General features: G+C 37.1%; 1 protein-coding gene across 1 annotated transcript in view; it reads right to left on the bottom strand.

The window, feature by feature from the left end:
- Positions 1-15,144, bottom strand: part of LOC114000854 (regulating synaptic membrane exocytosis protein 1) — a gene marked incomplete at its 3' end in the record, with an annotated part of 250,151 nt that overhangs the window by 59,612 nt on the left and 175,395 nt on the right. Inside the window, exons 7-10 of the mRNA XM_039384637.1 lie at positions 7,500-7,567; positions 6,644-6,754; positions 4,622-4,721; positions 51-174 (exon numbers count right to left, since the gene is read on the bottom strand). Of these exons, the coding sequence (XP_039240571.1) occupies positions 51-174; positions 4,622-4,721; positions 6,644-6,754; positions 7,500-7,567 (403 nt within the window). The remainder of the gene's footprint in view (positions 1-50; positions 175-4,621; positions 4,722-6,643; positions 6,755-7,499; positions 7,568-15,144) is intronic.

Here is a 15,144-nt window from a genome sequence, read left to right as displayed (position 1 = left end):
CCCATTAGCAGAGTAATAACTGTGCTTAAGAAACAAGTCTTTAGCCTTACCCAATAGGCCTTGAAACAATAATTTCAACTTGAGGTTCTGATTTTGATTCTAAAATAATGTTGTAAACTTCTTCATTTGTAGCTCCAGGCAACGGTTTACCATTCCATTCTAGAACTTCATCCCCTTGAATTTAAAGAGAAGTTTATTTCATTTTCATAGTCTTTTACAAAGAATGAAATTTATATTAGCAAGTAACATTGTCTGAAATAATTTAAAAAGCTGTGCTGAAACAAAAAAAAAAGGGGTTTGAGACACCATCAAGGCTTCCTTCTCTGAACACAGCTACACTTTGTAAACACAAAACATATTAAAGAAACCACTTGTGCAAATGTATTAAGTATTTCCAAAATAATACAGGACCTATTATTGTGCTATGAAATGAAATTATTTTTAAAAGAGCCTCTATTAAGTAGCTGTAATGAACCCGGAAAATAGGTTAATCTTCAAAAAATAAAAACATAAATACCTACTATTAAGCCTTTAAAAATCACGATGTTTTATTACAATTTACATACTCTACATCTTGATTTCCCTACAGAAAGGACAGCCTTCACTATCTATGTCAAACAAATAAAAAATAAAAGCAATGAGCAAGCCCCTGTCTCCTGAGGATGCTGGGGGACACACAAAGGAAAACATGAACTGAAAGTCATTTAGATAATCTTCTTTTTTCAGTTTGCCATTTCTGAAATTTAAACGGTATGTACATTACATTCTAATTTGGCCTTTTTATAAAAAGGTGAAAATCTTGAAGTATTTTTTCTGAGGAAAGATCAGTATATACAATTAGGCTGCAGGAACCGTAGGGTACGTTTTATCTCTTACACCCCATCATACGCAGCAGCCAAAAATTCATAACCACTCTCTCATGCCAAAGTATTTTATTAAATTTATTGTCTTTATTGACAATGGCTTTTATGACAATGACTTTATCAGATTCAGTCAGGAAAAACCCTTCACATTCTGGTTCTGCTCCTTTCTGAGGAGACACAAGCCAAATGATCAAACTTGCACTTGTTAAGAAGCCAAGAAAAACTATCCTAACTTAAGTCCTATCTAATAAAACATATTGCTTCAATTTCTCCTTCTGTTCAGCGATTGTCAGTCCTTTTTCCAAAACAGTCTATATTTTAAGAAAGTACTCTACAGGATATATCCACAGGAATATCCACACGATATTCCACTGGCTTTCAAAGCATTCTTTAAAACATGAGCGCTTGCTAATGACAGATTTAACAAATGTTTGCTGACTTAAGTTTAATTTTCTACCACGCTGTTTAGATAATATGTTTTAAAATACTTCCGATATTTATTACATAACATTCTGTTGGGGGGGGAACAAGAATTAGATACTGCCTTGGAATTTCCTTTAAAATATATACAACCTAGTGAAAACAGACTCAGTTTCTTCTGCAATTCTGACTCAATTTTAAAGCTAACAACTGTTATAAACTAACACTTCTTTTTCCCCCTAAAATAAAATGTAATTTCTTCAGAGATAACTTCAGAGATAAAAGCATCCCAGTCATGAAAAGGAACAAGAGGCAGCGGGTTTTGCAATAGCTACAATTTTAAGGGCAAAAAAAAACCCAACAGGGGCATATGTGAAATTTGTAACACTAAAAAATGAGGATTTAAACCTAATTTACACAGGAATGAATCTATCATATTTTGAAGAAGACAAACTATATACAACATGATTAAGAATCTTAAAGAGGAACATGTAAGGTGTCTGTACGACTATTTAGAGGACTTAAGAAGCTTTTTTTACTTTTGAGAGCCATTAGGAGATCAAAATAAATACAAAAATTACCCAGATGATTAAACATTAGATCATCATAGTCAGAATGCTAAATTAACAGAACTGATTCCAATTACTCTTTCTGAAAACTAGATCCAAATGGAGATTTGAGTGAAATGACACCTCTGCTAATAAAAATCAAATCGCCATCATTCATCTTTTACTCAGTTCTTATCTTTTTGACCAGCCAAGCCCTTTTACATTGTCTCTTTCACCTAAGATGATGTATATAAGACTTACGACCTGATTTCTGCTCTCAGTAACAGTAATGGAACAGTAAAACAAACATTCAGATAGTCAAAACTCGGACATATACCTGACACAGTCCTGTGCAAGCTGCTCTAGCTGACTGCTTAAGCAGTGGGGCTGGACTAGGGATATCAAGAGGTCCCTACCCACCTCAACCATTCTACGATCCTGTGATGCACTGCTACAGTTTCAGGTGAGATAAACTCCCTGGTCCTGCATCCCACTGTAGTAGCTCAGAGTTGGAAGTCAGTCAGTGAAGCAGTTGTTTAACACCTTACACTGCAGATGTTTAGGACAACCAAAATACCTGCACAAAGCCAGCTGGCAGACCTACAAGACACTTGCACTCTTATGGAGGCACTTCTGCAGGTGAGGCATATATCTCAGGATATCTAAGATGCCTCTAGGAAGGAATATTAATGGATCTTGCATTCTACCCCCACTTACTGATTCATGTTCAGCAGTGATAGTTTTCAGACTTATGCTGAAAATCTCTGGGTTTTTTTGAAATATTGATTTCTGAAATAGTAACTTGGATTGGGAGATACCTCTGGGGGTCAGCTAGTTCAAACCCCCACTCAAAGTAGGGCCACCATCAAAGGATAGACCATGTTGCTCAGGAATTTGACCAGATGAGATTTGAGTCTCTCAAAGGAAGGATATGCCTCCCATGGGTAACCTCTTCCAAGTCTTAACTGACCTCTCTGGTTACAAGAAAAAGGGTTTTCACAAAGAGGATATCCCTCATTCCAGCTTGTGCATGTTGGTTCTTGTGTGATCAGTGTGATCTTGTGTGATCACCTCTAAGAACAGTTCCAGCTCTGGGGTTTCTATTGCCTCCCGTTAGCCAGGTAAAAACAAGAATTAGACCCTCCAATAGTCTTTTTATTGCCAGTCTGAACAAAAACATTTTTCTCAGCTTCTTGTATCTCACATGCTTAATTAATTTTCTGTCCCTCTGCCCAACCTAGTCCAGTCTGACAGTACCTCTTTTGTCCTAGACAAGCCCAAACTGGACACAGGACACCAGACATGGTCTTATAAGCACTGAATAAGAGCAACAATCACCTCTCAATCTGCTGGCTACAACTGTGTTAATACAGTCCTCTGCATGACTGGCACTTGCTGCAAAGGCGCTTTGCTGACTCATGTTCAACTGACTGTCCTCCAGCACCTTCAGACACTTCTTTGCCAAGCTGCTCTCTAGTTGATTGGCTCCTAGTGATTACTGTGATGTTCTGTTCCTCATGCAAGACTTCATATTTGCTGTTATTAAAATTTAAGAGGTTTGTATAATTACTCAAAGATTTATCAACTAGACAAATTTTGGAGGTTTTCTGTAAGGGTAAAAGTGCGTTTTCCTAACAGCAAGGACTTGTCCACACCTTTTTTGTGTGTTTTATTCCCATACAATAGGACGAACAGCCTTTCATGCATTGAAAATATGTGCAAAACAATGTATTTTCTCCATGAAATAATTCTGGCTATAAAACTATTTTTAGAAATTAAAAATAGTCTTGATTTAAAAAAAAATCTCTAGACCAGACATTAGAAATTTATTATTTCAGTCTAAATAGTTCAAGATTAGCGGAGAGGAACTTATTTTCTTTAACTATAAGCTGCATTTAAAGTCTATATGCAACTATAATAGTTGGTGCTATCAATCCCAAGTATATTGACTCAGTAAAAAAAAATTAACAAATGCCAAAACAAAGTAGGATATTTTTAGAGACTCATCATCCTTTCTACTTCTCTATTACTATCTGCTTCATGCAATTATCCTAAATTTATACAGGTTGACATGGAACATCTGGGTTCCTGGGACGCTGCACCAGCTTTGGTTTGCTAAGACAACATTTGGAAAGCTCTTGCTTAGAGTCATGATAAAAACATAAACCATCAAGAAGTTACTTTGAAAACCAACTGCTGTGCATAATTCTCATTTCATTTAGAAGCTTAAAAAGTGCCAGCAGCACATCCAGTTATTTGTAAATGCAATATATATTTCTTACAGAAATGAAATATTTCAGGACCATTTTCTTGGCTTGTTTTCCATTTTTATTTGTAACAATTCACACTGAAAGAAGCACTAATAAAATCCACCGTGTATGCAGTGTGTCATCCTTCAGGTGACACTATAGTACAGATAAAATAACTCTAGTGAGTTTTGTCACAATCAGTTTAAAAAAATGTTTGCATGGCTCCTGTAGAGTGTAACAAGCAGCTCCTGAGCTAGCAAACAGAAATTTACCAGTGATACTCAGTCCTGACACCAGAATTACTGAGGAGTTTCTTTTATTTTGCTAATACATCCAAGCAATTGGAGCTAATAATAAATAAGAAATGTAGGCAACCATGGTATTCCATAATACATTACAGTGGCATTCCATAATAACATTACAGCATTGTATTTTAAAAATATTAGCATATCACATGATGAATGTTAATATAAATTAAAATTTGCATTTGATAGGCCATTATTAAAAGACAATATATTTTATATGCAACTGATTGATTTACCTGCTCTGAGATGCCCCACCACATCAGCCAAGCTACCTTTCTTCACTTTGGTAATGAAGGCACCAAGTCGACCTAATTCTGTCATTTTTCCTCCAACAACCTGGTTAATCATAAATTTGTGAGTTTCCAGGCCACAAATCAGACATCATATCATGCATAAACATATAGACAGATCAGTTTTCACATTTTTTTTAAAATTAAACCTGAAATATGCATAAGCAAATCTATTGTCAATTTGGGTTTTACAGACGCCCAAAGACAAAAAGAAGTAAAGCTAGTAAAGCTAACACAGAATGAATAAAATCAATATTCCTTTAAATGTGTTTGACTAATCAATCTTATGAAGTTTGCTAAGTATCTGCATCTGTTGCAGAAAGAGTGCATCTTAATTAATAACCAAGCAAATGTACTTTTTACAAATAATTGTCTGTGATGTGCTCAAATTTAAATTGCAAGTGCGCATCAAATCAAGTGTATGAAATCACAAAATGCAATTGGTACAACAATTGAAAACTAAGTAAATATACTGCTATGAAACATGGGCAACCAGTTCAAAAGCGTGTGAACCCAGGCTCTCTTATCCAAGCATATGACAGGACAAACCACCGACTTCTGGCTTTTGTTAAACAGAACTGAACATATCTGTTTTTGAAGAGGAGTACAAGATACAGGAACATCAAAAAAAAAAAAAAGTGCTCTCAAGGGGTCAGATTTTAAATAAAATATAAACAAAGAAAATGCAGTCTTGCTGACCTGCTATTCTCTTTAGCTGACTTACTCTCCCCACTCAGGTGGGTTTTTCTGGTTTTTTTTTTTTCCCCAAGAATATCCTGGCAGGAGTTTTGTAATAAAAACAGTGGAATGTTGGTTCAGTAAGTTCCCTATGATGCAATCACAATAACTAGTAGGAGCATTAATATCAAAAAAGATCCAGAAGCCTACCTGCCAAAGTTATCACATGATAATGTGTAAAATTTATCAGTGAGGGCCTTAGTTCATATTACACAAAACTGACAAAACTTGAAAAATCAAAGACAAACTCTACTTACTACATTTCCTACTAGGACCGACCTTTTTTTCTCACATATTCAAATAGAATTGCTTGCCACCAGCAAAAATCAGCCTTGTGCTATAAACCACTAAACATGAAGTAGAGTGAAGCTGTTTTCATCTTTTGTTTTACCATGCCACACTATCTCATGTCACAGTGGGAATATTTCAGATTTTGCATTGCTTCTGTTGTTCTTAGTGGAGAAAGACACCCAAATTAAACTCTCTCAGTCATCTTTGGAGCTCCATAGATTTAAAAATATACATGGAGAGAGAAATGCTTGAACTGTACTCTCCACCAGCTTCAAAAGTATCACTCTCTCTACTTCAAGTGTTCTTGCAAGTTAGAGATATGAATCTAAAATCTGCTGCAAATGACCAAGTTAGGGATTTAAATCAATTGAACAGTGCTGCCAATGTCTCGGTTTTAGGGCACTGGATTAAGGAATTACATTTAATTTAACCTCTGCTATGATTTAAGAGGGTTTTTTGCAAATTTTTGTGTAAATTTTTAGTTTCTTTCTACAAAATTTCAATTTTCCAATGGCTGTGTGGATTTTAAAAAATGACCTTGTAAACATTTGCATTCATATGATATTTATGTGTGTGGATTATAAAATGTATTACTCGACTGAATTGCAAACAGGAGAGCTAGAAAAGGCAGGACTCCACTAGTGTATTGCAATGGGCAGTATATGTCTTGCAGACAGGAAGCTGAACAAACATACCCTTTTTAATCAAAACAGTTCAGCTCTTTTGTCATGGATGACTGGAAGAGTGCATAGAAGGAGCAAATGTATTTACATTCATAAGTTATATATATAGCTTTCAAAAGTTACTCAAAAAGAGGAATCCATTTTTTTGTCAAAAGACCATATGATTGGAGCGTCCTCTGATTTAGTGTGTTAGACCTCTATGTCTAAGGTCAGTGGAGCTTTCTTTCATTTAGCAGACAAACCACGTAATACTTACTTTTAGCCCCAGTAATGCACCTGATTCTTTTGGCATAGTTGTTCTCTTGTTAAGAATAACACGCCCAATTAAGCGATCTCCCTCTTTGGAAGGTTGCCACGTTATGGGATGCTGTTAAAAAAAAAACAAGCAGTGGAATTAAAGAAGTGTGAACATCTTCCAGTATTTAGATGCACATGTATAAAACAATACAATTTCTATACCATTATGTCACAGTAGACACGAACATCCTTCAGATGTGTTACATATTGCACCCGAGCTTTCTATTATTATATCTGTTGGACTTTGGCAACATTAAACATTTACATCCTCAGCAAGAAAATCTCAGCACTAAGTCTGCAGGTAGAATTATAATACATTTTAAAGTTCAATAGAATTAAATGTTCAAAACACACCCTAGGTAATAAAATTAAACATTTACTTTTAAATTACATGACCCTGAAAAGCGCATTCGGAAATTCTGTTCTTTGGAATAATACACGTTATGCAGTTCTACCATATGGATGTTCACTCTATAATAAAATCAAAATGATCCTTTCCAACTCCAAGTCAATAGAAAAAATCACCAATCTCTCCCAGAGCAGCATCACACTCACAACTGCTTCTTTTGTGGTTTGTAGTAAACTCTAGTGTCATGACTATGAAAGAATTAAATTCAAGTTAAAATTCAGGCAATTCTACAAATATACACTTTGATGAAAATTTCTTTCAGATTTCCATTTCCATGGTACTCTAAAGCAAGTCTTCATATAATTTCTATAGAATACTTTTTTACATCCAAATAACTATGCTGAACTGAAATAATTAGCAAACATTTTAATTCATACTTATGAACCTCTTTTTTTCTATTTCTTACCGAACTAATAGGGGACGTCTCCCTGCTGTGCCACGTGGCAGGATCCAGCCAGTAATAATCCAAGTCACCTGGAAGAATATGAGTAGAAAGAAATGTGTAATCTCTCAAGCAGAGAAAGTCATATGAATGGTTACTTCTGCATGTATGAATCTTCAAGTGCAGTAGTTTGATGAAGCAAATACAAAACCTTTACTATGATTCAAATTAACATCTCAATATGAAAACAATGTGGTCTATTAATATAAAAAGAAAACCACATAATAATGCATTTATTTGGACCTCTGCTTTTTCAGGAATTGCACCTCAGAAATTCGTTGTGCGCACTGTTTACTTTTTGCTTTGCCCAGTCATCCTCCAAGAACAGACCCCAAAGCACTGCATTCACAGCTCTCCTCTTCCCCACTATCTCCATAGCAAATGCTCACAAGAGAGAATACTCCACAAAATAGGCTACAGTTAAGGACAGAACAGTAAAGCACACTCTAGAATCTGCAAAGATCAATACCATGATGACAGGTACTGTACAGACAGAGAGGCACAGGAGCTGGTAACGGATAACAGAGCACCAGGGAAAACAGCCACACAAATAGAGCAAATAGTATCAACAGCAGGTACAAGGCTGCAATCTTCTGTTTCACTTGGGACAAACATTTATACTATGTACATCAAGAATAAGCCCATGAATTACAGTGGTCTGGAAGCCATCAGCCTATCGGGTCAAGGAGGGCACTGTGGGTAGGATTTGGGAGAAAAGGCATCAGAGCATAACACCACAGTGAGTATATACGAATTTGTGGAAAGCTAAGGAAACCACCACAGTTTGATTAAATATACTACAGCTGTAGAGGGCTGACTTGGTAGCAGAAAACTACCAACTTCACTCGCAGTTTTCTGTGATAGAGGACTGATGTAACTGCACTCCAAGGAGAAAAAGGACAAGGCAGGAATTGCAATAGAAAGAATAATGGGCAGTGCATTTTGGAGCACAGTTTTCTTTATAAAGAGGAAGCGTACAGGTGGTATTTGGAGGGACATAAGAGAATGATGTAGGCTAGACACGAGACATACAGTAGGAATAAGGCTGAAATACTTCTGTGCTAACACTAGTTTAACAGAACATATCCATAAGCTCTGAACCTTGGGGTTTTTTTCGTCCTTTTGGGCATTGTCATAGTGTATTAATAAAAATGCAATAGTGTCATTAGAAAAGAGAAAAACTTTTCCCAATGTTCTTTTGCAATAATAGAAGTATATAAACACTTGATCTAAAATAAACAAGAGATATTTTTAAATTTTATCTGAAAAAAAAAGTAGATCATCCTGTTATTTAGCTTACACTGCCTTTAAACATTGAGACAAAACCCTCACCAAACCAAAATCCAAACTATCACTTCTGAGCTTAGTTTTAGATCTTGAAGGAAATAGTCACCTCTCAATGAGGTTTATACCCATAGCTGCACTTCAGGCATTTTTCACTCTCACTTGGGCACCTAAAATACATTAGTGGAACAGTTTGCTAATACTGCTTTCTGAGTGCACAAGTGATTTTTTTCAAGTCTTTAAAGGATTAGGGCCCAGAATAAGGATGTTTTTTAATGGAACAACTCTTAATACACTTTCCTAACAACATTCCTACAAACTCTATAAGACATTTCAAAGTTACCAGGTGAAAATCCTAATTTATCATTAAAATCAGATATTTATTGCCAATCCTCTCTACACTTAGATATCCTATATATTTTTAGAAAACATATTTTTTTATGTACACTTCAGGAAATACATCTTCACTATCTTACTTTTTAAAACACATCTCTATAATAATACTGTCAGATGCCTGTGTGCTAGTAAGAGTAGTGATCTAATAGAAGCAACAAAGAACCCAAGGAAGAAAAGGATACATTTACAAGAAGAGATTATTTTTTACTCTTTTTCTACAAATATTTAGATGCTGATTATGAAATACAAGTTGTACCACTCTCTAATTCATAAAATCTTTAATAGCTTACCATCTACAGGATCATATGCAGAAGCTCTTTTTAAACAGCATATTATTATCATATGCATAACCACATGAGACAGTTTGCAGTTTTGTTAGCTACCGCAGTTCTGTAAGTTTAGAAAGCTTATCTTCACATTAAAGATCTTTTGGTTTTATTTTTAGCATCCTTCCTTACACCTATATAACCTTCAAAATTGCAACAAGAACAGCAACAAATCCATGAACAACACTGCCACCTGAAGAGCTGGCAGTAAGCTCGGATCCATGGTACAGAGCTCTCCAATTTTCAGGAATGGACTCAACAGTAATGCCAAAAAGCAACTCTCCTGTGTGCGCTGGCCCATCACAGGTAAAACACAATGCACTTTGCCTCCACGTTTCACAGTTACTTGCTCAGTAATAGAGAATTGTTCAGGTGGGAATAAACGTCAGCTCCAGCATGCAGACGTGTGTATACAAGTGCTCAAAAACATTTCTGTTCATCCACATTGTTCTCTACTTTCTTTTCCTGTGTTCCTTCCCAGTTTCAGCTTCTTGCCCCTAGTTTCCTTGATGGTCTTCCTCCTTGTTATTTCATATCCACTTAATTCATGCATCCTTCTCCGACAAGCTCCTGCTGTAACAAGATCCTCTCATACACCTGTCTTGGCTAACCTGCTGATTTTCCTATTCTCACCATCTACCTACCCTTTGCTGCCTTTCTTCCCTGCCCATTATTTGCAATCATCCATCTTCTGTTTCCTTCTGCTTCTGGTTTTGGTGTCCTTTCTTTAGATTGCGTATTTTAACTCCTCCTTAACCTCAAACCCTTTGATACTAAGCTACATTCCCATGCGCTCCTCCCCACATCTAAGTCTTAAAGAGTCTGTCCCTTTCACCTTCCTCTTCGTCCCATGCTTTATTAAATTCCAGGCCATGAGCTACATCCACAGCAGCTGGCCACAACACTAATTCTTTCACCCTCTGCTCTCAGAAGCTGAGAGCAGGAAGTGCACTGCAAATGCAGCTCTACTGAACTGGAACATGGATGATACACTGAGAAGCTCTAAAGGTAGCTATCAAATCAAACATCTTGACTGAAAGTCACTGAAAGCTGTAAGCCCATAATTTGGTGAATATTTTAAAAGCTGCAAAAATGCATGAATTGGGAAAAGTACACAGTCTGAAAAATGACAATATTAAAATTCCTGTTAAAATTCATTATGATACAGACTACTGGCACACAAACTTCTGGATGAATTTACAACTGTAAAAAAGGGGTTTATAATGAAAAATGTTAGTTAATCTAACATTTAATCTAGAACATAAAAATTAAGACATAAATTAACAAATTCCCCAAATAAGCTCAAAAAATACTTTATGCCAGCAACATTGACATTAGAGACATCTGCATTCAGTACTCTGTTATATCTTTAAAAATAATTTCTCCTTGATTATCCTATATAACTGCTGCTTCTTTACTTGATACCTATCTATGCCCTTCTTGCACCGCCATACTCCAGAACTCACTATTTGTTTAATTACACAAAATTAGTGGGTACTAGTATTACAGAGATCTGCGAATACGTAAATAACTTGCAAAAACTTGTGATCTAAGAGCATAGCTTCAAAATTTCAGATTTTCTCAAAAAAATCCACCAAAACTGAAAACAAAACCCCCTACACACAGAGAACTCTCTCCACTGCTAAAAGTCATAAAAAATAACTAGTAAAATAAGAAAAAATTAAGACATCATAGAGAGGAAAAAACTACTTTTATAAGGAGTAAATAATTCATTTATAGGATTAAACTGCTTTTAAACACTTTTAAAATAATTCTTTAAATTTTAAAACAAGAACAACTTAAAAATAAGCCCCTATGAAAGTACACATATACTGTATTATTATTTTTTTACATTCTTGATATATATCTAAAACATATAAAAATGCATTTCAACTTAAAGCATATTATTAAAAACACCTTTGCAGTTTTAATGTGTTATTTACTTAAGAACAAAAGAGTGAAACAGAGTAGATATTTGCAAAAACGTATTTTCCTGAGGGAATAATTCAAAAGTTGTATCCTGACAGCAATTAAATATTTTTCCTATTAATATGCTGCTGTTCGATTACTTTACTCTTGGATCCAGAGGGATATAATAATATCTTACAAGACATAAATTTGTCAAGTTTTTTTTCTGTGAGAAGTCTTTCACAGTCTTCAATTGAATTTCAAGCCAGAGAGTAAAACCCTTAATAAATTACCAAAGGTTTTATATCTGCAACATATATGCTTTCAACATAAAGGGAAAGCAAAATTCACACCACCAAAAAAACCTTTTCACTAAAATACTTCATCTTCGGCAGCACTATCCATACCAAAAGCTAATGCTGAGATACCATGAATTCAAGTGAGATCCTGAAAAGCTGAGAAGTGCTAGAAACTACAGCCTTGTCTCTCTTACAAAGCCAAAAAAAGCACAAAATAGGAGAGAGTCTGTTATCGTGTATGACCAGTCATGCTGATTTCCAAAGAGTCTTGAATACTGGAGATAAAATACCCTGAGATGTTTCCCCAAATCCACCCAGACTACTGATATTCAGCAAAGAATGCACTTCAGTGTTTTACTCAAATCCAGGCACACTAGATTCTCAGCAGATACTTAAGGCAAGAAGCAGAGTTTTATTATAAGAGTCAGCCCGCATTAGGCATTTAATTGACCCTAAAATGTAGCTGTTAATTAATACAGCAATTCTATCAGGTAACTAGAAACTTAGACAAATAATTTTCAGAGGCTGCATCTAAAATTACTCAACAAACTGAATAGTCAGACTTGGTCTCTCTAATTAATACACAGAATCATAAAATCATAGAATCATAGAATCATAGAATGGCTTGACTTGGAAGGGACCTTAAAGATCATTTAGTTCCAACCCCCTCATTGCTGTGGCCAGGGACACATTCCATTAGACCAGGCTGCTCAGAGCCCTATCCAGATGGGACATCCACAATCTCTCTGGGCAACCTGTTCCAGTGCCTCACCACCCTCACAGTAAAGAAGTTATTCCTAATATCTAATCTAAATCTACTCTCTTTTCTGCTTGAAGACATTCTCCTTTGTCCTAACACTACACGCCCCTGTAAAAAGTCTCTCTGCAGCTTTTCTGTAGTCCTCCTTTAGGTAGTGGAGGGGTCCTAGAAGGTCTCCCCAGAGCCTCCTCTTCTTCATGCTAAACAACCTCAATTCTCTTAGCCTATCTTCATAGCAGAGATGCTCCCATCCTCTGATCATCTTCATGGCCTTCCTCTGGACTCACTCCAACAGGTCTGTGTCCTTCTTATGTTGGGAGCCCCGACCTGGATGCAGTACTCCAGGTGAGGTCTCACCACAGTAGAGTAGAAGAGGAGAATCACCTCCCTAGACCTTCTGGTCACACCTCTTTTGATGCAGCCCAGGACATGTTTGGCTTTCTGAGCTGCAAGAGCATATTGCCAGTTCACGTTGAGCTTTTCATCCACCAACACCCCCAAGTCCTTCTCTTCAGGGCTGCTCTCAATTCATTCTCTGCCCAGCTTGTAGTTGTGCTTGGGTTTGCCCTGACCCATCTGTAGTATCTTGCATCTGGCCTTGTGAACTTCATGAGGTTCACACAGGCCCACCTGTCAAGCCTGTCAAGCCTGTCAAGGTCCCTCTGTATGGCATCCCTTCCCTCCAGCATGTTGGCTACGCTGCAAAACTTGTGTCATTGGCAAACTTTCTGAGGGTGCACTTGATCCCATTGTTCCTGTTGCCTAAAAAGATGTTAAACAGCACCAGTCCCAACATCGATCCCTGAGGAATACCACTCATCACTGGTCTCCACTTGTACATGGAGCCATTGACCACAACTCTTTGAGTGTGAACTTCCAGTGAATTCTTTATCCACCGAGTGGTCTGTTCATAAAATCCATATATCTCCAGTTTAGAGACAAGGATGTCATGAAGAACAGGGTTGAATGCTTTGCACAAGTCCAGGTAGCTGATGTCAGTCACTCTTTCTTTATCCACCAATGCTGTAACCCCAGTGCAGAAGGCCACCAAATTTGTCAGGCATTATTTGCCCTTAGTGAAGCCATGTTGGTTGTCACCAATATCCTCCTTATTTTCCATGTGCATAGTTTTCAGGAGGATCTGCTCCATGATCTTGCTGGGCACAAAGGTCAGACTGACTGGCCTGTAGTTCCCTGAATCTTCTTTTTTTCCCTTTTTAAAAATGGTTCCCTTTTCCAGTTGGAGGGAACCTCACCAGACTGCCACAACTTTTCAAATATGATGGATAGTGGCTTAGCCACTTCATCTGCCAGTTTCCTCAGGAACTGCAGAAGCATCGCATCAGGCCCCATGGACTTGTGCCCTCTCATGTTCCTTAGATTGTTTCAAACCTGATCTCCTCCAGTGGGCACCTTTTCATCCTCCCAGTCCCTGCCTTTGCCTTCTGCAACCTGTGCAGTGTGGCTGGAGCACTCATCAGTGAAGACTGAGGCAAAAAAGTAATTCAGTACCTCAGCCTTCCATATTCCAGACAATCAGGTCTCCTGTTTCCTTCCCGAAAGGGCCCACATTTTCCCTAGTCTTCTTTTTATCACTGACGTTTTCTCTCAGCCTTCTTTGTTGCCCTTGATGTCCCTGGCCAGATTTAATTCTATCAAGGCTTTAGCTTTCCTAACCTGACCCCTGTCTGCTCAGGCAATCTCTCTGTATTCCTCCCAGGCTATCCATCCTTGCTTCCACCCTCTGTAGGCTTCCTTTCTGTATGAGTTTTTTGCCTGACTTCCTCTTTGTTGGGATTCATGGCTCCTGAGCTTGGAGAAGCCATTTTTCTTAGGCTCCTCTTCCCTCCAGGCCTTTATCCCTTGGTACTCTACCAAGAAGATCCCTGAAGAGGCCTAATTCTGGTTTCCTGAGGTCCTGAGCCTTGCTGTATGGCCTCCTCATTGCCCTAATAATCTTGAACTCCACCATTTCATGGTCACTGTAGCCAAGACAACGTGGAAAACATGTCATTTATGTATTTACTTTTGTTAATTTTTGGAATTGAATATACCCTGCATTAAACAGCAATAAAGTTTGTGAAAGACCTGGAACATCCTCTGTTGTGAAAGTTCCCATGGAACTAGATCAATATCTCATGGAAATGAACAATTGTTTCCCAAGGTAAAAATAATAGAAGCCACATACCAGCCTACAGAAAGTTACCAAAAATGTAAAAAAACTCCATACATTAACTTGATTGCCTTTCTTCTTCATAGCCAGAGTTTTCATGAGTTGGAAAACGACTCTGCATGCTACTGGTAAATGTCCAGCATACCATTCCCACCATCAAAAACATCTAGTTGCTGTTACAGATGTGATAGGTCATATTGTTAAGGAAGGAAGTACTTCTACATACAGGAAAAAAAATTCTAATCATTTTATCATGTCAGAAAAATAATTCATTGTATACACAACATACGCTTAAATCATTCTAGTTCAAGCTGCTAAGTAACCACATAGAGAGAAAACATGAGTACCCTGGCTTGACCAGCAATCCTGGCACTTATGTGGCAAGCAGAGAATTCAAAAGCTACCTATTGCCTAATTATATACAAAGCTTCACAAAAATGCTCTTTATCTCCTTAGATTCAAA

This window comes from Pipra filicauda, unplaced genomic scaffold, assembly GCF_003945595.2.
Source record: "Pipra filicauda isolate LSUMZ 115617 unplaced genomic scaffold, ASM394559v2 scaffold365_size864120_pilon, whole genome shotgun sequence".
In the NCBI taxonomy this organism is placed as follows: domain Eukaryota; kingdom Metazoa; phylum Chordata; class Aves; order Passeriformes; family Pipridae; genus Pipra; species Pipra filicauda.
This window is presented reverse-complemented; position numbering and strand designations above follow the sequence as displayed.